The following is a 22,288-nucleotide window of genomic DNA, read 5'->3' on the forward strand; positions in this document are numbered from 1 at the left end:
TACAGGAAAAATTAATAGTGCCTATTTGTAGGAAATTTAATGTAGTTTAATTTTGTACTGGGAAATATTTGCGCTAGGAGCTGCGGTTTTCGAGTTATTGAGGCACAACATAAAAAGTGACCTTTAGACACGCCCCCACTCCCACGCTCAGATCCCACAGGTTGGGATTATCAATATGTTGTTCATGACGCTCCATCCTGCTACTGTACAAAAATTTTCTGCTACATGATGTTTTTCCTTAATTTTCCTTTATTGACTGGACTACATGCGCATAGTTCATGCGTCTGTAGCAGCCGAAGGTCGTAGCAAGGTCACGAAAGTTAAGAGATGAGACTTCACACACGAGAGGTAACAGTTGAAAGGAGATAAGAGGAGGATTAAGCGAAAACACGTCGTACTTTACAATTTGACATAGCTTCTGTAATGTTGTTAGGGATAATATCTTTGAAATTGTAAGGTTATCAGTGACAAAATGTCGGGGGCAAAAAATTATTACAACAATATTGTACGACCAATTCTTGCTTATTTTTCGTATGCCTGGGACCCTTACCAAGTTGGATTAATATAAGAGAAAGAAAATATTCAGATGAGAGCTGTATGGTTCGTCACAGGTTTGTTTAGTCGATGTGAAAGTGATACAGATATGCTCCAAAAAATCGTGGTAGGAGATGCAATAGAAAACGTGTTGTGCAACGTATAGACACTTACTCAGAAAATTCGAAGTGCCCACTTTGCTAAATGCGTCAAGAAAATATTTCATCCTCTAGCATTTGCTGTTGTGGCCTTCAGGTGGATGACTGATCTGACATTACTCTATCCTCGGTAAGATCCTTCATCTCTGTATAACTACTGCAAATTACATCTATTTGGGCCTACTTACTACAATCAAGCTTCGGTCAATCTCAAACATTTCTCCCAACATGCATCTAACATATTTCTAAAATTTCACAAATCTGGGCTGATTACTTCGGAATTTCTAAAATCAGTAGAGAAAATGGCAAACAAAGGACTAATCGAGTTTATTTGTATAATCTATAAGACTAGAGACATGTTATCAGACTTTCAAAAATTATCATCCCCGCAATTCCGAAGACAGAAAGGACAGATAAATAAATTCTCGCAGAGTTAGTTTAACAGCTCGTTTATCTGAGTTGCTGATAAGAATAATATACATCGAGTTGGAAAAAGTCAAGGGATACCTCTTAATATCGTCTCGGACCTCATCTAGCCAGGCACAGTGCAGAAACTCGAAGTGTCTTGGAGACAGCAAGTCGTCGGAAGTCCCCTACAGAAATACTGAGCCATGCTGCCTCTATAGCCGTCCATCATTGCGAAAGTGTTGCCGGTGCAGAATGTTGTGCGCGAACTTACCTCTCGATTAACTCCCATTAATGTTCGATGCGATTCGTATCGGTCGATCTGGTGGCCAAGTCGTTCACTAGAATTCTTCAGAATGTTCTACAAACCAATGGTGGACAGTTTTGGTCCGGCGCTGCTGCTACGGTCGCAGGTTCGAATCCTGCCACGGGCCTGGAAGTGTGTGATGTCCTTAGGTTAGTTAGGTTTACGCAGTTCTAAGTCTAGGGGGCTGATGACCTCAAATGTTAAGTCCCATAGTGCTCAGAGCCATTTGAACCATTTGAATTATTGTCCGGTGACATGGCACATTGCCGTCCATAAACATTAGAGACGGAGGATGAAATTAGTGTTTAACGACCCGTCGACAGCGAGGCCATTAGAGACGGGGCGCAAGCTCGGATTACGGAAGAATGGGGAAGGAAATCGGCTGTGCCCTTTTAAAGAAGCCATCCCGGCATCTGCCTGAAGCGATTTTGGGAAGTCGCAGGAAACCTGAATCAGGATGGCCGCGCGCGGGTTTGAATCGTCGCCCTTCCGAATGCGAGTCCAGTGTACTAACCACTGCGCCACTTCGCTAGGTCCATACAAATTCCATCGTTGTTTGGAAACATGAAGTCCATGAATGGCTCCAAATGGTCTCCAAGTGGCCGAACACATGCATTTCCAGTCAGTGTCCGGTTCAGTTGTACCAGAGGACACAGTCTATTCTATGTAAACGCAGCCCACACCATAATGGAGTCACCACCATCTCGCACAGTGCCTTCTTAACAACTTGGGTCCATGGTTTTTCCAGTTGTCTAGGGTCCAACCGATATGGTCACCAGTACAGAAGAGGCGTTGAAGCCGGTGTCGTGCTGTTAGCACAGGCACTTGCGTCGGTCGCCCGCTGCCATAGCCTACTAACGCGAAATTTCGCCTCACTGTCCTAACGGAAACGCTCGTTGAACGTCCCACATTGATTTCTGTTATTATTTCACGCGGCGCTGCTTGTCTGTTAGCACTGACAACTCTGTACAGACGCCCATGCTCTTGGCCGTCAAGTAAAGACCGTCGGCCACTGTGTTATAGCTGGTAAGAAGTAATACCTGAACTGTCGTATTCTCGGCACGCCCTTGAGACTGTGGATCTGCGACTACTGAATTCTCTAACGAATTCAGAAATGGAATGTTCCATGGCTCTAGCTCCAGGTGCCATTTCGCGTTTCAAGTCTGCTAATCCCTTCTGTGCGGCCGTAACTACGTCGGAAATTTTTTCACACCAGTCACCTGAGTACAAATGACAGCTCCGTCAATGCACTGTCCTTTCATACCTTGTGTACGCGATACTACAAAAAAATGGTTCAAATGGCTCTGAGCACTATGGGTCTTAACATCTGAGGTCATCAGTCCCCTAGAACTCAGAACTACTTAAACCTAACTAATCTAAGGACATCACACACATCTACGCCCGAGGCAGGATTCGAACCTGCGACCGTAGCGGTCGCGCGGTTCCAGGCTGAAGCGCCTAGAACCGCTCGGCCACTGCGGCCGGCCGCGATACTACAGCCATCCGTAAATGTGCATGTTGCTATCCCATGACTTTTGTCACCTCAGTACACAGAAGAATGGAGAAAAATTGAGGATGTGTTAAATGACGACCCATTTGGCTTTCGGAAAGGTAATGACGTCAGTGAGGCCGTTCTAATGTGGGGGTTGACAATGGAAGCAAGACTTAAGAAACGCGAACGTTCATACGATTTGTCGACCTCGAAAAAGCGTTTTATAATGTAAAGTGGTGCAAGGTGTTCGAAATTCTCAAAAATACGGATAAGTTATAGGAAAAGGTGGGTAATGTACAATATATACAAGAACCACGAGCGAATAACAAGAATGGAGGACGAAGAACGAAATGCTTGGATTAAAAAGGGTGTACGACAGAGATTTAGTCTTTGCCCCTACTTTTCAGTCTGTACATCGAAGAAGTAATGATGGAAATAAAAGACATGTTCAGCAAAGGGATTAGAAGGGTGAAAGGATATCAATGATAAGATTCACTAATGACACTGCTGCGCTTAGCGAAGGTAAAGAAGAATTCCAGGATCTTTTGAATGGAAAGAAAGGTCTCTTAAGTGTAGTCTCTGGATTGAGGGTAAACCGAAGAAAAAGTAAAGTGTTAACGAGTAGCAGAAATGAGATTAACAATAAACTTAAAATCAAAACTAATGACCATCATGCAGATGAAGTGAAAGAATTCTGCTACCTTGGAAACAAAAGAACACGTGACGGACGAGGCGAGGAGGACATAAGAAGAACACTAGGAGAGGCAAAGGGGACGTTCTTGATGAAAAGAAGTCTTCTAGTATCAAACATTGGCCTTAATTGAGGAAGAAATCCCCGAGGAATTACGTTTGGAGCACAGCATTGTACGGAAGTGAAACATGGACTATGGAAAAGCCGGAACGCAAGAGAATCGAAACGTTTGAGATGTGGTTCTAAAGAGGGATGTTGACAATAACGTGGACTGATAAGATAAGGAATGAAGAGGTTCTCGCAGAATCGGCGAAGGAAGGAACATATGGAAAACCTTGACAAGAAGGGATAAGAGGATGGAACATGTGTTAAGACATCAGGGAATAATTTCCGTATTACTAAATGCGGCTTTAGCGAGTAAAGTTGTAGAAGAAGACTGAGATTTGAGTAACTCCAACACAGGATGACTTAGACAGAATTCCTAGTTGGTGTGATGAATGGCAGCTTTTTGTAAATGTATAAAAATACAAGTTAAAGCGGATGAGCAGGAAAAATAATCCTGTAACATTCGAGTACAGCATCAGTAGAGCGCTGCTTGACACAGTCGCATCGATTAAATATCTAGGAGTAACACTGCAAAGCGATATGAAACGGAACGAGCACAAGAGGCTGGTACTAGGGAAGGCGAATGGTCGACATCGTTTTGTTGGGAGAATTTTGGGAAAATGTATCTCATCTATAAGGGAGTCGGCGTAAAGAACACTATTGCAGCCCACTCTTGAGAAGTGCTCGAGTGGTCGGGATCCCAACCAGGTCGGCTTAAAGGAAGATATCGAAGCAATTCAGAAGCGTAGGTTCGATTGGCACTAAAGTATTATGGACATGATTCGTGAACTCAAATAGTAATCTCTGGAGGGAAGACGACATTATTTTCGTGAGGTACTATCGAGGACATTTTTGGAATCGGCGTGCGTGGCTGACTACAGAACGATTCTACTGTCACCAACATATTTTTAGCATAAGAACCAAGAAAACAAGAGAAATTAGGGCTCATGCAGAGTCTGCTAGACAGTCTTACACCTCACTCTTCTTTGCGGGTGGGACAGGAAAGGTTCAAATGGTTCTGAGCACTATGGGACTTAACATCCGTGGTCATCAGTCCCCTGGAACTTAGAACTACTTAAACCTAACTAACCTAAGGACATCACACACATCCATGCCCGAGGCAGGATTCGAACCTGCGACCGTAGCAGTCGCGCGGTTCCGGACTGCGCGCCTAGAACCGCTAAACCACCGCGGCCGGCGACAGGAAAGGAAATGACTAGTAGTGGTAGATGGTTCCCTCCGCCATGCACTGTACGGTGACATTTATGTAGATGTAGAATAACTGGAGATGAACAGGCAGGTATTATTCTAAAATGAAGAGGCTGGCAAGGGAAAGGAATTCTTCGTGGATCGCATCAAACCAGTCTCAAGACTGAAGAACCCCCTCCTCTTCCAAAATAAATAAATAAGTAAATAAATAAAATAATAAAAAATGAACACAAACAAAAAAATGAGCGTTGCCCATAGACTGTCCGCGAATGGAGCAGAAGTGGAGGGAGGGGGGATGATACTGGTAGACGATGTAAGTGGGGCGTTTAATAAGTAACGCAGCACATTTTTTTCTCGTGCAGTTTCGGTTGTCGTACTTCATGGAATATTCCTGCTTCCGCCCGTATAGTTCCGTGAAGTACCGATAGGTGGCGGCGCTGTCTTCAAAATGGCGTCTGCAAAGGAGATGCTTTCGAAGCTGAGTACTCTCATTGACTTTCTTTTCGTGGAAACCCAGAGCACCGCAGATCTTTATAGGCGCTTGCAGAATGTTTACGGAGACCTAGTAGTGAACAAAAGCACGGTGTGTCGCTGGACGATGAGTTTATCATCACCGCAACAAGGTAGCGCTAACCTGTCCAATCTCCTGTGTGCCAGCTGGCCGGACATACCTGTGGCTCCTGCAATGTTTGAACGTGCGGAGACTCTCATTCGAGGTGATCGACGGATCGCAATCAAACACCTCGCTGCGGAACTGGAAGTCTCTGTTTGTAGCGCTGACGTAATCGTTCATCATTTGTGTCCTCAAAGGTGTGTGACCGTTGGGTTCCTCGCGTCCTAACAGAAGAACATAAGGAGTAACGAAGGTCCATTTGTGTGGAAATGCCTGCAGTTACGAGGCTGATCATGACAATTTTTGTGTAACATCGTCACACGCAACGAAACATGGCTTCATCAGTTCGAAATGGGAATGAAACCGCAATCCATGGAGTGGTGCCGTATCACGTGTCCCTCGAAGAAAAAGTTTCTAAGCCGCACCGTCAGCTGGTAAAGTCGTGGCGACTGTTTTCTGCTACTGTAAAGGAGTTATTCAGTATGATGTCCTCCCTCATGGTGGAACGATAAACTCTTAAGTGTATTGTCTACTCTCAGGAAACTGAAGAAACAACTTTAGCGTGTTCGCCGCCACAGAAATGCAATCGAACTTTTCCTTCTCCATAACGAGGCAAGGCCTCAGACAAGTCTGCGCACCCGAAAGGAGCTCACAAATTTTCAGTGGACTGTTCTTCCTCATCCTCCCCTACAGCCCGGATCTGGCTCCTTCCGACTTCAATCTGTTTGGCCTAATGAAGGACGCACTCTGCTGAAGCAGTAAGTGAATGGTGGGGTGGTGGTGATGCAGCAAGACGTTGGATCTGACGTCGACCATTAGAATGGTACAATGCGGAGATACAGGCCCTACCAGTAAGTTGGTGTAACGCCGTCGCATTGAACGGGGATTGTGTTGAAATATAGGGTTTCGTAGCCAAAAGGGTGGGGAATAATATGGTGTACTGGAATGTTGAATAAAACCAACCTACATTTAGAAAAGAAGAAAGTGTCGCACTACTTTTCGAACGCCCCTGGTACCTTCCACTACACATTACATTGTGGTTTGCAGGGTGCAGATTGCAAGATACCCTCACTTCTAAACTGATACTGTTATTACTCAGCTTAGCCGCGAGTCCGTAAAGGGTAGTATATGTGACGTACAGTATGACTGGTCAGCAGTTCCACCCGGAATTTGCGAGTGTAAGTCGGACCTTCCTTGATCCGCCTCGGTCGGTCGTGTCGCGTTTCCTCCTACCTGTGCGCGGTGCAGCTCTCGTAAATGTCGTCCCGTGGAGATTCTTCATTGGCGCATTGGATGTCTCTGTCGGTGGAAGCTAATTATCTGAAATTGCTGTCGATCAACTTTGGGGTATCTATTTACTCGAAATTAACATTCAGAATGCCGTAATATCACTTTTATTCCTATTAGATCAATAATGAAACACTCGTGTCACTAACTACTTGTAACCGAGAGCATGGCTACCATCGAACAAGACAGGCTCTGACCACTATGGGACTTAACTTCTAACGTCATCAGTCCCCTAGAACTTAGAACTACTTAAACCTAACTAACCTAAGGACATCACACACATCTTTGCCCGAGGCAGGATTCGAACCTGCGACCGTAGCGGTCGCGCGGTTGCAGACTGTAGCGCCTTTAACCGCTTGGCCAACCCGGCCGGCGAACAAGACAGGAAGAGCTATTAACGCCGATTGCCGTCTTTGGCGCACAGTCCGTATCTCTTACTAGTTTCGTCACAGTTCGTGGATTTCCGATCAAGTTCGTACTTACTAAGATACGCATTTGTTAATGAACGGGTGTGAATTTTAACGAGGCAAAATTATGATAAATAGTTTTAAACAACCAGAGGCTCCTCCTACTATTCATGTTGCCATAAATGACTTTAATTATTAAATATAAATAAACAAAATCGGTGACTTTGGCGCCAAGATGGCGGTACTTCCCGTCACGTATATTTCCCAGGCTGACGCTTGTTGCTACGGTCCAGCGCCGAGCCCCACCCCACTACGCGCGACATATGGTCGCTTCGTCACCTAGCCAGCCAGCGTGGGAAATGCTTTTCGATTCATGGCCGGCTACGGATTACAGCACTTCCTAACTATCGTGAATACATCAATAAGAAACTTCCTGGCAGATTAAAACTGTGTGCCGGACCGAGATTAGAACTCGGAACCTTTGCCTTTGGCGGGCAAGTGCTCTACCAACTGAGCTACCCAAGCACGACTCACGCCCCGTCCTCACAACTTTACTTCTGCCAGTACCTCGTCTCCTACCTTCCAAACTTTACAGAAGCTCTCCTGCGAACCCTGCAGAACTAGCAAAATATGGTTCAAATGGCTCTGAGCACTATGGAACTCAACTGCTGAGGCCATTAGTCCCCTAGAACTTAGAACTAGTTAAACCTAACTAACCTAAGGACATCACACACATCCATGCCCGAGGCAGGATTCGAACCTGTGACCGTAGCGGTCTCGCGGTTCCAGACTGCAGCGCCTAGAACCGCACGGCCACATCGGCCGGCGCAGAACTAGCACTCCTGAAAGAAAGGATATTGCGGAGACATGGCTTAGCCATAGCCTGAGGGGATGTTTCCAGAATGAGATTTTCACTCTGCAGCGGAGTGTGCGCTGTTATGAAACTTCCTGGCAGGTTAAAATTGTGTGCCGGACCGAGACTCGAACTCGGGACCTTTGGCTTTCGCGGGCAAGTGCTCTACCAACTGAGCAACCCAAGCACGACTCACGCCCCGTCCTAACAGCTTTACTTCTGCCAGTACCTCGTTTCCTACCTTCCAAACTTTACAGAAGCTCTCCTGCGAAACTTGCAGAACTAGCACTCCTGAAAGAAAGGATATTGCGGAGACATGGCTTGGCCACAGCCTGAGGGATGTTTCCAGAATGAAATTTTCACTCTGCAGCGGAGTGTGCGCTGATATGAAACTTCCTGGCAGATTAAAACTGTGTGCCGGACCGAGACCGCGACCGCGGAAGGCAAAGGTCCCGAGTTCGAGTCTCGGTCCGGCACACAGTTTTAATCTGCCAGGAAGTTTCATATCAGCGCACACTCCGCTGCAGAGTGAAAATCTCATTCTGGGGACATCAATAAGAGACAATAATTTATTAAAACTGGTAAAAATGTCTTCTTCACGTAAGAGGCACCTTACAAGATGTAGATGTAGAGTTCGAGTAGTGAGGTGGCGTACGCACCTGCAGGAACCAGAGCATGCACCGGTAGGGCAGCGACTCTGCGTCGTCGGTGGCCGAGTGGCCGACGGACTCGACGAGCAGCTGGAGCGAGGAGGCGCACAGTGTGAGGCTGGTGACGATGGCGACGAAGAGGAAGGTGGCGTCCTCGAGGCGGCACGTGTCGCGGCCCATCGACGACACGCCGTAGAAGTGGTTGAGCGCGGGCACGTGCACCACGAGCACGCACATGAGGATGCAGTGGGCCGTGGCGGTGCCCACGGCGCACACGTCGCCCGCCGCCGTCAGCGAGCTGCCGCCGCGGTGCAGCGCGCGCAGCAGCACGATGTTGCTGGCCAGGCCCATCACCAGCGTGGCCAGGTGCGCGCCCATGAAGCCCGCCTGCACCCACACGTTGCGCGTCAGCGCCTCCGCCGACACGGCCGACGCCCAGGCGGCGTCGGGGGCCGCCGTCGCCGCAGACATCGCGCTCGCCCCGTCGCTCGCGCTCATCCCTTGTTGCATCATCACTCGGACTCACTTCTCGTTACCCGCTCGACGGTTAGCCCAGAAACTAGTCACACCGTGTCTACTCCAAAAGATTACCGAGAAAAGGTCGAAATATTGGGCGCAGGAATACACCACTCACTTATTACACAATCAGAAAACCACACTTCTCTTCACTGACCCCACGAGCACTGTAGGGTAAGTCACACAGAGGGTATCCCAAGCGACTGCAAACTAATGATCAAAAATTCTTCACTCGTTTGTTGCACCGCCTTGCAACCGAACCTCCCTTCGCTGACCACAGCCAGGAGGCTGCAAAATACAAGTCGACTTATAGATTGCACCACCCAGTAACACTTTCTCTTCTTCCCTTGATAGTCACTTCGGAAAACAATGACATCCCAAGATTTAAAGAAACAGATCGACGGCTTAGAAGCAGATACCTTCTATCTAGAAATGAGATGCACCGATTATACCACAAAAGCTTGCAAAATACGGTTCTACGTATTACGAAGCAGCACTTGTTTACCTCGATACTCGATTCAGCAAGCAACCACAGAAAACTTGGAGAAATAAATCCAGTTCTGGGAGCATCTAATTCTTCCACATTTACAGAACCAGTTAAATTGATTACTTTGACTGATACGACAGAAGCACTCACTGTGAGGATACAAGAAGTTAAAAAACACAGTTTGACGTATTGCAAGCAGTAATCTTAGAGTCGTTTTTCGTACAACAGGAAAACCAGGAATCTCTTGTACACCTCAACAGTTTCTCAAGTTGATAGTCGCCATGAAGATGCATCAGGAATGTCAAAAAATTTAGATAATCAGTTTGGAAGCAGAAATACTGCAGGTAGTTAGATAAAGAGACAACCTGACTTCAGCTTCCTGTCTGATTGAGTTAATAACTATGCAGTCGCCCTGAAGATATATAAAAAAGTGCGATTAAGCATGCTGACACGTGTCAGAGCAAATACCAGTGTTCCAAGGATGAGTAAACATGGACAGCAAAAGCGCCCTATTAGTCAGATCGAAGAGAACTGCTCTTGAGCCTGTGGTCCCAAGGTCTGGACAGGCAGTTGCAGAAGCAGTGAAGCTAATGTGCCAAGTATAACAGTTTATATCGGACAAATATTTGACCAATCCAAAAAGTATGAATGCCTTGCGTTACAGTCCTTGCTCGATGAGAATGAGTGTTCTGTTGATTACCTTAGCAGCAAATCCTCGCTGGATGAAGTACGGGAGAAACGACAAAGTGGATGTTGATTAAGACACAACTTCCGCGGAGAAACGGGTGCTGGTGAAGGACTTCCAAGATGTATCTTCGAAATCTTTTCAGCTCCACTTTTCGCCCCAGTGGAAAAATTAAACGAGAGATTAGGACCTGGTGATTCTGAGATAGCTTAATCAGTGGGAGCAACGATCTAATGGTGACAGCTGCAGCAACGGATTTTCCTTGAGTATAAATATTTCAGTCACTTCACATCTCGAGGTTGGCGGTTTCTTAGCTCTCGTCCTGTTGGGACTTTATAATCGTACGCTCTGCTGCAAAATGTCCTTCACTGTCTCGCAGTTGCTACTGGCAGAATTATCTTGTGTGGCTTAATTCAGTCGGAAACAGTGCCAATGTCGACGCGATAAAATATATACTTCTTTGTCAGATTCAAAAGTCGTCTTATGTCAGATTCAGGACTGGAAACGTTCTGAGTACACCACATACAGTGAAGCAGTTGAGCTGTTCAGTTGGAGCTATGCTCATGTTCCAAAAGAATGTTCTAATCGATTAAGAGGGCAGCTGAGCCGATGTAGAGACCTTACGGTAGAGCATGCGCTTTCTGTAATAAAATTATGATCTCAGTTATTGCACTGTCGTCGATAGGCAGCAACAAGTCCCGCTGGGACTTTATAATCGTGATCTCTGTTGCAAAATGTCCTTCACTGTCTCATAACCCCTACTGATAGAATTATATTAGTTGGAGGAAAGCATTTGATGGATAATTAACTTTTCACGTGTACTCTAGTAAATCTCTCATTTATATTGAGCATTAGTTTTAGGTCAACTTATCGTAATAGACCACTCAGGTACTCGACAAGGAACTGGGTTGCTAATAAACAGAAACTCTCTGTAGTAGCTTCAGCAATAGTCCAAAATATAAGTAGTTTTCTGTAGGTCCCCAGCGTGCCTTGTAAACAGTCGAACAGTAGTTGAATTAACAGTATAAACTCTCCCTACCTCCAGAGTTTTCGCTTAAGGAAGTTTCTGTCTTTGGCATAAAATTTCCTCACAGATACACGCAAACACGCGAATACTGTCCAACCAATTGGAATAACAAGATTATGTCACCAGTAACGATGAAAGCTTTTACCAGTATTAATGTTCGCTCACTGCCTTTCAACTAAGTTCTTTTCTCGACTGTGATTATAGCTTTGAAGAGTGTTTCTGTCTTCACATGAACGTCCTTGCTGCTGGATTTCAGGCAGTGGTATATTCTAGTTCTCGTTTCACCATTTCAGCTATATCTGTGCAGTTAAGAGTGCATGCTGTGTGTGCCCATTCAGTGTTGTACACAATTCTAACACAATCCAGCCTCTACAACTTCAAGCAGGTACTGGTAGTGCCTCCAACAAAAATATCGCAGTATTCACTGCTACACACAAATCTCCACTGTCAGTTGTCTTTCTCTGTGTGCGGTAGTCTTTCCGCAGGGCGTGGATCACGAACGCTGTAAGAGAGTCAACTGTTCGTTATCCTAGCCCAAATAAGAGCAGCTGCACTCACTTCCTGTAGTATACAGTAGTGGTGATCACAAGAACTGATGATAAAGTCTTCAGTCACGAGACGGAAATGAATAAAGACCGTTACAGATGCCACAAAGGTACAAATCGATATGGTAGAGTCAAATATGGACAGATCTCTTTGTGTGTTGGCGCTAGTGTTCCTTACGACTCGCCATATGCGAAAGCTTCATACCTAAAGCTCTTCTTCAGTCCAAGAAGACAGAATGTTGGCAACAGAAGTAGTGTGGAGTCTTTTCATACCTTGAAACTCGAGGATATGCACGCGAATAGCTATTTTATGTCTGGGTGGTGAAAAATAATGTCCGTCACTGTGGTATTAACCAGCGTCATGCAAATACACAGCAGCACATTGACCAGTTGGAAATGAATCCGTAAGTGCTGTGAATCGCAGAGCGAGGTGACTTTTTGCTTGACGACTAGAGAAAATGGCTGTCTCGTTAGCTCAGCATCAGTCACTTCTGGCGAAAATGGAGAATCAGTCTCTGAGGTAAGACTTTAGCCAACGCCGCGACTGACGGGCTCTGAGAAGCGAACGCAGTGACAGTAACTGATCACGGTTTAACTGTATACGGCCCCACTACTGTGGAACGGGTCATACGGAAGATCGAGGTGTAATCAGCCCACATTGTTGCAAAAGCCTTCGTCACTACAGAGGCTCAATCGTTGATGGACAACTGGATTTTGCCAAAATGGTCGTTGGGCGTTTGACAAAGGTTTGGCGGAAAGACGAGATTTTTCTAACTGGCCGGCATTTGACGCCTGGATCAGTGTACGAACAATGTCTTCGAACTTGAGCAGCGACTTATCGAAGATGAGGTAGAAAGTGTCCATTCGTACACTTTCGAAGTCTAGTTGGCGGTGACAGCTGATAGTCACCACACTGTAGTCAAGTCACCGCTGAGAGAAATGGAAAACGCGAGGCGCCCAAGTCACATCTGGATGGAGAAAGAAGCACCGGTTTGCGCCGAGTGCACCTTTTCAGTCAATCCTCGCGAAGATCCTGTGGCGCCTCAGCTCCAGGGGATGACACGTGCGACGGCGAGTGGTTGCTAGCGGCCGGTGGCCACGCCCCAGTCCTCGCGGCGCGGACCCGCCGAGGCTCGGCTCGGTACGGAACGGCAGGACTACAAAGACGCGCACGACGCGCTCGCCGCCGGGACACGCGCTGCGGTCGGCGTCCCACCAGCAACAAGTCCAGCGCTGTGGCCGGGCGCTCGATAACCGGCTGTAGCGCGCATGCGCCGCCGGTAAGCGCATGCGTCGTTTGCTTCGCGCATGCGTCGTGCGTCTGGCGCGTGCGCGTAGGTGGCCAGCCCCGCCCCCTTCGACCGGCGGCGGTCGATACATCAGCGAGACAGCTGTTGGGCGCGCTCATCCCCGGGCGGACGTCGCTCGCAGATTGGGCACCGGAGCGATCGATAGAGGTACCGCCTGACAGTTCTCAGCTGTTCCCCTGCTGCTTGACGCCTACGTACACTGTTTGTCTCTGCCCGCTACCTTCTAGAAGCTTACCTGCTCGTCGAGTCGACCCTCGCTGCACCCTGCAATTTGAGCCTGCAGTTGAAAATGATGGAAATGACTGGTCAGCAATGTGGTGGCGTCACGAAAAGAATAAATATAACTTCTCCCATAATATTTATACAATCGACACACCTACATCTCTACTGTGGGAATCACTGCGAAGTATGTGGCACAGGATACTTTTTATTGTACTATGCATTACTATTTCTTCCGGCTCCATTCACAGGTGGAGAGTGAGAAAAGGGACTGCTTGTGTCCCTTTGCGAGAGGCGTCATTAGCCGATTTTATCTCCTCGACCTCTATAGGACAGATACCGTAGAATACTGAGGAATATTCGTACTTTCTTCCTTGACCGATCATTCCTGAAGGCCGGCCAGTGCTATGTTTGGCGGCCGCTGTGGCCGAGCGGTTCTAGGCGCTACAGTCTGGAACCGCGCGACCACTACGGTCGCAGGTTCGAATGCTGCCTCGGGCATGAATGTGTGTGATGTTCTTAGGTTAGTTAGGTTTAAGTAGTTCTAAGTTCTAGGGGACTGATGACCTCAGATGTTAAGTCCCATAGTGCTCAGAGCCATTTGAACCAATTAATGAAGTTTTGTAAGTACTGTAGGTTTTCGCAAAATGTATGGCTTCTTTTTTGGTCAAATGTTACAGCAAAGCGAAAACAAGACTCCCTATAAATTACAGTGTGGATTTTTGTCAGAAATTGTAATAGAGGATCGCTAAGGTAATGGACAAATTTGCTATCAAGCTGACCAGGGTGAGGTCTAGCTTACAAGGAAAAAAAAAAAAAAGATTTAATTGCCTGAAAGTAATCACGGCAATTACGAAAAAGTAAATTAGTGATCTGAGTTAAAATTGAAATATTTCTCGTACAGCTACGGCTAGCTATATAAATGAAGAATCAATAAGTTCATTTCTTCGAGCACTAGCTATTTTGCATATAAAAAATTACGTAAGTGTAATATTTTTACTGTCAACAAAACTTTGAGCGGAGCGAAAACAGGAATTCCTTGAAATTACACAATGGATTCTTGTCCGCATTTTGATAACCAAATGAAGGCTAGGAAATGTACAAATGGGGAATCAAATTGACCAGCGTACGCTCTAGTTTTGGAGAACAATAATAGAATACCGATTGAAATTTAAATTTATTACATTTCATACTTTCTGGACAAAGCTTGAAAATAAAAAGAAATTGGAAAAAGAAAACAATCAAATGTGAATAGGTAAGAAATAAAATATTTTGGGGATAAATTTGCCGCGCCTTTGAATTACGCTCGCAGTAATGTATAGCAAATGAGGTACCGATGGCGATTCCACCACACAAACATCTTCTAATACTCTTTAAATTAAAAGCTTCTAACTTAACATTCACAATCGTCGTCTCATCTGCTGACCAACATTGCGAGCATCATTTAAAGGTGCATCAACTGTTTCTCTAATATTTTTTTATTTCTTACTTTTAGATGAATTATTTCACAATACATTTGATTTGTTTCTTCCAATTTTTCTTCGGGTGCCCGCCAGTTTGGACGTTTCTGCTCTACGCTGTCGCCAGTGAGACAAGCCCGTGACAATTCGCACCGCCTTTCTTTGTGTATAATCGATGTCGTCTGAATCTGTATGGGTTCCATATGAAGACAACCTATAGTTTCCCGAATGACGGAAACAAACGAATATCACCGCAAACTTTTGTGACCTAACATGAGTGGTTTCTTTATGATAAGAATCATATTAATGGGGCGCTCGACGAGTTACTATGTTTGGCGGTCGCTGTGGCCGAACGGTTCTAGGTGCGTCAATCCGGAACCGTGCTGCTGCTACGGTCGCAGGTTCGACTCCTGCCTCGGGCATGGATGTGTGTGATGTCCTTAGGTTAGTTAGGTTTAACTAGTTCTCACTCTAGAGGACTGATGACCTCAGATGTTAAGTCCCATAGTCCTTAGAGCCATTTGAACCATTTTTTGTTGCTATGTTTTCTACTACGTTGTTCCCGTAGGCATCACTAACTGCCGGCCCTTAGTTTTGGAGAACCACAATTGGTGTAGCCTATACGTTGCTTGTTCTCTGATCGCGCTGACCCATATACTTCACCGTCACTTTTATGATTTTATTGTGCTTTTGTCACACATCGGCGCAGAATGCGGCATGGTTAGTTAACGGGATGATAGGATGCCCCTCCCGTCACTACCCCGTTATCCCCCCCATCCCCCTGCGACGGAATATATGTACACCAACTGTCTGTGTAGTATTATTCATGTGAAAGTGCGGGAAAGTGTTCGAACATCTAGCGAATCGAGTAACTGAGGGACTTGGGTACCAACCCCATATTCACTCAGTGGAGTGTGAGAAATCGCCTAAAGGCACATACAGGCTGTACGTTTATGCTCTGGACGGATTCGATCCGGGGCGGCGGATCCCCCCGTCTCGGAAGTTGCGCTTTTAACACTCACGGATATCCGGGAGAGCGCACTCACCTAAAGACATTAATCATTTCAGGCGCACCCTCTTGTTCAACTTCATTGGAGACGCCTATTTAGTACCGTGCACAACCCCCTTTCATCCTTACGATGTTGGCGACGCGTCTTAACAAGGACTGCACACAATACAGAAAGCGTTCGTGAGACATGTCTGCCAACTGCCGCTCATAACTCGGAGATGAGGAGACAAACATATTTTTTTCTTTTTTTGGTGGGGTGAAAGGGAGGGGGGAGGCGGGAACCATCAGTATTTTGACTGGTTTGCAGCAGTCTTGCACACCTTGCTCTCCTGTGCCAACCACCTCGTCTCAGAATAGCACTTAATCCAGCGTCGTCGATTATTTGTTCTATCTATTCCAGACTCTTGTCTTCGCCTACAATTGTTAGCCTCTACAGCTCCTTCTAGTACCATGGAAGTATTAACACGTATCCTGTCATCCGATCCCTTCTTTTAGTCTGTGTTTTGCCGCGCCGGATTAGCCGAGCGGTCTTAGGCGATTCAGTCATGGACTGTGCGGCTGGTCCCGGCGGAGGTTCGAGTCCTCCCTCGGGCATGGGTGTGTGTGTTTGTCCTTAGGATAATTTAGGTTAAGTAGTGTGTAAGCTTAGGGACTGATGACCTTAGCAGTTAAGTCCCATAAGATTTCACACACATATCAACATGAGCATATATGACTCTGTGTTTTCCACATTGTCCTTTCCTCGCTGATATCAGTTCACTTGAATTGTATTGTATGTTAACCGGGGGCCTAGAAACGACGGAGAGGCTCCGTTCCCGCCGCAACCGCAGTGGTCCACAAACCCACGACGACTACCGCAGTCCACTTCACCCCTCTGCCGCCCCACACCGAACCAGTCTTTCAGGGTTGTTGTGCTGTTCGGCCCCCGCTGGAACCCCCCCCCCCTTCCCCCCCAGAGAACGTCTCACACAAGACGAGTGTAACCCCTATGTTTGCGTGGTAGAGTAATGGTGGTGTACGCGTACGTGGAGAACTTGTTTGCGCAGCAATCGCCGACATACTGTAGCTGAAGCGGAATAAAGGGAACCAGCCCGCATTCGCCGAGGCAGATAGAAAACCGCCTAAAAACCACCCACAGACTGGACAGCTCACCGGACATCGACCCAAGTCCGCCGGGCGGATTCGTGCCGGGGACCAGGCGCTCCTTCCCACTCCGGAAAGCCGTGCGTTAAACCGCTCGGCTAACCGGGCGGTCCCAGTCCACTTAATTTTCCTCGTCCGTTTCCAGCACCAAATATTAAACCCTTCGAGTCCCTTTTTTTCCTGTTTTCCCTCAAACCATCATTCACTTCCATACAATGCTGCTCTCCAGGCATACATTCTCACTAATTTCTTCCTGAAATTAAGACCAACGTTTGATACTGGTAGACTTCATCTAGCTAGGAATGCCCTCTTTGACTGTGCTAGTCTGCTTCTTAGATCCTCCTTGCTTCGTAGGTGTTTGATCGTAAGCCTTCCAAAGCTTTTTGTAACTTTGACTCTAATACTGGATCCCCTAAATCTCCCAAATCGACTCCAGTTTCTTCCTCTATCACGTCACAGGCAGTTCCTCGCCGAAGTGACCTTTTTTGCTTATCCGCTCTCTCCTCTGCTTTTAACAGTAAACTCTCTTTACCAGTCTTAATGTTGACGTCCTTACATTTCCTGTTTGTATGAGCAAAGTGAATGTATCTCAAAATTGTGTCAGTTGAACTTCCTTACACTGAGGTCACAAAAGTCGTCGGTTACCTCCTAATATTGTGTCGGACCTCCTTTTGCCCGGTGTAGTCTGGCAACTGATCTCTCCATTTTGTCCTATGAATGTTCGATGCGATTTATGGCGGGCGCTCGAATTGTCCAGAATGTTCATCAGATTAGTCGCGAAAATTGTGCTGAGTGACATGACTCAAAAAAATGGCTCTGAGCACTATGGGACTCAACTGCTGAGGTTATTAGTCCCCTAGAACTTAGAACTAGTTAAACCTAACTAACCTAAGGACATCACAAACATCCATGCCCGAGGCAGGATTCGAACCTGCGACCGTAGCGGTCTTGGAGGAGGAGGAGATTAGTGTTTAACGTCCCGTCGACAACGAGGTCATTAGAGACGGAGCGCAAGCTCGAGTGAGGGAAGGATGGGGAAGGAAATCGGCCGTGCCCTTTCAAAGGAACCATCCCGGCATTTGCCTGAAGCGATTTAGGGAAATCACGGAAAACCTAAATCAGGATGGACGGAGACGGGATTGAACCGTCGTCCTCCCGAATGCGAGTCCAGTGTGCTAACCACTGCGCCACCTCGCTCGGTTGTAGCGGTCTTGCGGTTCCAGACTGCAGCGCCTTTAACCGCACGGCCACTTCGGCCGGCGACATGACTCATTGTCACTCATGAAAATTCCATCGTTCTTTGAGAACATGATGTCTATGAATGGCTGCAAGTGGTCTCCAAGTAGCCGAAAATAACCATTTCTAGTTAATAATCGGTTCAGTTGGACCAGAGGACCCAGTCCGTTCCATGTAAACACAGCCCACACCACTATGGAGCCACCACCAGCTTGTACAGTGCCTTTTTGACAACTATAGTCCACGGCTTCGTGGGATCTGCGCCATACTCGAACTCTACCGTCAGCTCTTACCAACTGAAGTCGGGACTCATCTTACTAGACCATCTTTTCCAGTTACGGTTCCAGATTGTATACCAGTCAGGTTCCTCTCAGAGTATGCTGATAAAATAGCACCATGTTTAGCAATTATATACAACCACTCGCTCACAGAAAGATCCGTACCTAAAGACTGGAAAATTGCTCAAGTCACACCAATATCCAAAAAGGGAAGTAGGAGTAATCCGCTGAATTACAGACCCATATCACTAATATCGATTTGCAGTGCGGTTTTAGAACATATGCTGTATTCGAACATTAAGAAGTACCTCGAAGAAAACGATTTATTGACATATAGTCAGCACGGATTCAGAAAATATCGTTCTTGTGAAACACAACTAGCTCTTTATACTCATGAAGTAATAAGTGCTATCGACAAGGGAAGTCAAATAAACTAAAAGCACGTAGTCCAGTCAATGAAGGAAAATTAAGGAAAAACATCATGTAGCAGAAAATTATTGTACAGTAGCAGAATGAAGCGTCATGTACAACATATTGAAAATCTCAGCCGGTGGTATCTGAGCGTGGGAGTGGGGGCGTGTCTAAAGGTCACTTTTTATGTTGTGCCTCAATAACTCTAAAACCGAGGCTTCTAGCGCAAATATTTTCCAGTACAAAATTAAATTACATTGAATTTCCTACAAATAGGCACTATTAATTTTTCCTGTACGTCTAATAGCTTCCGCGTTGCAGGAGATAGGGTTTTGATGGTACAAAATTAATCTTTATTGTTGAGTGAAGTGGGTTAAGAAAAAATATTAAATATATGTGAGTTCCACTTCTAAGTGCAGTAGAGCCATATTAAGGGATAAATTATGTTTTAGTGGTGTGAGAGGGGTGGAGGATAGAGGTGTGATGTTGCCAGATTGAGGTCATGCGGTTCCCTCCTTCGTAGGACTGCAACCTCAAAAGTGAGTAGGTAATTCTCTCACAGGAAGCAATTGCAGTTTACTTCACAAAGTTATACCGTCCCTCCGCGGCGCGCCTTATGAACCACTGGCGATACAGTGCACCTACAAACTCGGAGGGTGTTTATTTTCCATAGAGCGGGTTAACCCCGCATGGAATATAGATATAAGTTACTAATAATGCTAACGAAAGAAACGCATATGGACAGAATCCATGTAAATCTCTGCACACTGTTCTACACCGCTAGAGAGGAAACTGATTCTTAGTCACCCTGTATGGCAACTGAAGCGTCCTTCCAGGAAAGGCACGTTTCCCTAGCGCGAGCACTGCTCGGTTTTCGGTTTACACTCGAACTATGTCTCCCTGGTATTTCCTGCGCAGTTCTCTTATGCGAGCGGAAAAGGTAACTTCACTGAGCTCTTGTTTATACAGTGTATTTATTTTCAGGTTATTAAATGAGAACTTATATGCAGGTGTTAAGCGAGCTTTTATATTAAATACGTTTCCTACAAACAATTACCAATAAGTGTATAATTTGTAAGTGTGATGTTGTCAGTGACCTTTGTAGTGTTACTGGGAAACGGACTGCATTGGTAAATGTGGCACCTTGTTGCTGTCTGTCGTTACAACGTACTGTATTTAAGGCCATGAGTTGTAGCCACTTGGTGGTGAATTACCGAATGACCAGAAAGCTCTCGCCAATAATTGAGATGCTGGAAGACTGTATAAATCTCTTCCGTTGTAGATTGGGCTGCACTGTCTGGAGCCACTTACCACTCATCCACAGTGTATCTACCAACGTGGGTGTGAATGGGCCTGATGGAGCGAGACTGATCATATTCAAGTCTAGAACGGTAAGTGCTATAATGGATTGCTTGACTTGCGTTGAAATATCTGAAGTTCCGTAATGGCTGCAGAGGGAGACAATTTAAGCCTGTGGACCTCTGTAGATGTTGGCGAATCTGAGGCTGCGCTGGAGCTTTCGAGACGCCTCTTGGGATGAAAAGCATCCAAGCCAGTGATAGCGGAGACAATGAAATTGACATTGTAATGGGATGTGGCACTCCGGACGGCTCCTTCATTGTGGTAGCTGGTTGACAGCTCCAGCTCTTGAACTTCTTTATGTAATAGCACACTTAACAGCAGCAAATAACTACAGTTTTAGTAACTCCACTATATAAACACGAGCTCATTTTGTCTACTCACATAAGAGAACTGGACAGGAGTATGTGATACAACAGCTACTTATTTAACAATTACACACAACAGCTCGCTCATAGAAAGATCCGTACCTAAAGACTGGAAAACTGCTCAAGTCATACCAATACCCAAAAAGGGAAATAGGAATTATCCGCTGAATTACAGGCCCATATCACTAACGTCGATTTGCAATAGGGTTTTGGAACATATGCTGTGTTCAAACATTATGAATTACCTCGAAGAAAACGATTTATTGACACACAGCCAGGACAGATTCAAAAAATATCGTTCTTGTGAAACACAACTAACACTTTATACTCATGAAGTAATGATTGCTATCGACAGGGAATGTCAAATTGATTCCATATTTTTAGATTTCCAGAAGGCTTTCGACACCGTTCCTCACAAGCGTCTTCTAACCAAACTGCGTGGCTATGGAATATCGCCTCAGTTGTGCGACTGGATTCGTGATTTCCTGTCAGAAACGTCACAGTTCGTAGTAATAGACAGAAAGTCATGGAGTAAAACAGAAGTAATATCCGGCGTTCCCCAAGGAAGTGTTATAGGTCCCCTATTGTTCCTGGTCTACGTTAACGACATAGTAGACAATCTGAGTAGCCGTCTTAGATTGTTTGCAGATGGTTAAAATGGCTCTGAGCACTATGGGACTTAACTGCTGTGGTCATCAGTCCCCTAGAACTTAGACGGCCGGAGTGTCCGAGCGGTTCTAGGCACTACAGTCTGGAACCGCGCGACCGCTACGGTCGCAGGTTCGAATCCTGCCTCGGGCATGGGTGTGTGTGATGTCCTTAGGTTAGTTAGGTTTAAGTAGTTCTAAGTTCTAGGGTACTGATGACCTCAGAAGTTAAGTCCCATAGTGCTCAGAGCCATTTGAACCCCTAGAACTTTGAACTACGTAAACCTAACTAACCTAAGGACATCACACACAATCATGCCCGAAGTGGTTCTGGAAAGAGCAGGTGAGAAGAGAAGCTTCTGGAGTTTCATTGTTAAAAGAAGAGTGCAATTTACAGGCCATCTATTAAGACATAAAGGACTCCTGAACACAATCATAGAGGGATATGTCGAGGGAAAAAGACCAAGAGGAAGACCACAAGCTGCCATTGTAGCTGTTGCAAACCAATCCTTGGATTGACCACTACAGAAGAAGAGAGAAGAAGAAGAGCTGTCATTTACCGTCTTGTAAAGTCGTCTGATGATCAAAAAGACTTGCAAAATGATTTAGATAAGATACCTGTATGGTGCGAAAAGTGGCAATTGACCCTGAATAAAGAAAAGTGTGTAGTTATTCACACGAGTACTAAAAGAAATCAGCTAAATTTCGATTACGCGATAAGTCACACAAATCTGAGGGCTGTAAATTCAACTAAATACTTAGTGATTACAATGACAAATAACCTAAATTGGAAAGATAACATAGATAATATTGTGGGTAGAGCAGACCAAAGGCTGAGATTCATTGGCAGAACACTTAGAAGGTGCAACAGGTCTAC

The 22,288-nt window shown here is 45.8% G+C and overlaps 1 protein-coding gene across 1 annotated transcript in view; it reads right to left on the reverse strand.

Moving 5' to 3' along the window:
- The window catches only part of LOC126233971 (uncharacterized), an 86,879-nt gene extending 77,655 nt beyond the window's left edge, over positions 1 to 9,224 (reverse strand). Inside the window, exon 1 of the mRNA XM_049942900.1 lies at positions 8,721 to 9,224. Within this exon, the coding sequence (XP_049798857.1) occupies positions 8,721 to 9,224 (504 nt within the window). The remainder of the gene's footprint in view (positions 1 to 8,720) is intronic.
- Between the last annotated feature and the right edge of the window lie 13,064 nt (positions 9,225 to 22,288).

The sequence above is a fragment of the Schistocerca nitens genome, chromosome 1 (genome assembly GCF_023898315.1).
Source record: "Schistocerca nitens isolate TAMUIC-IGC-003100 chromosome 1, iqSchNite1.1, whole genome shotgun sequence".
In the NCBI taxonomy this organism is placed as follows: Eukaryota; Metazoa; Arthropoda; class Insecta; order Orthoptera; family Acrididae; genus Schistocerca; species Schistocerca nitens.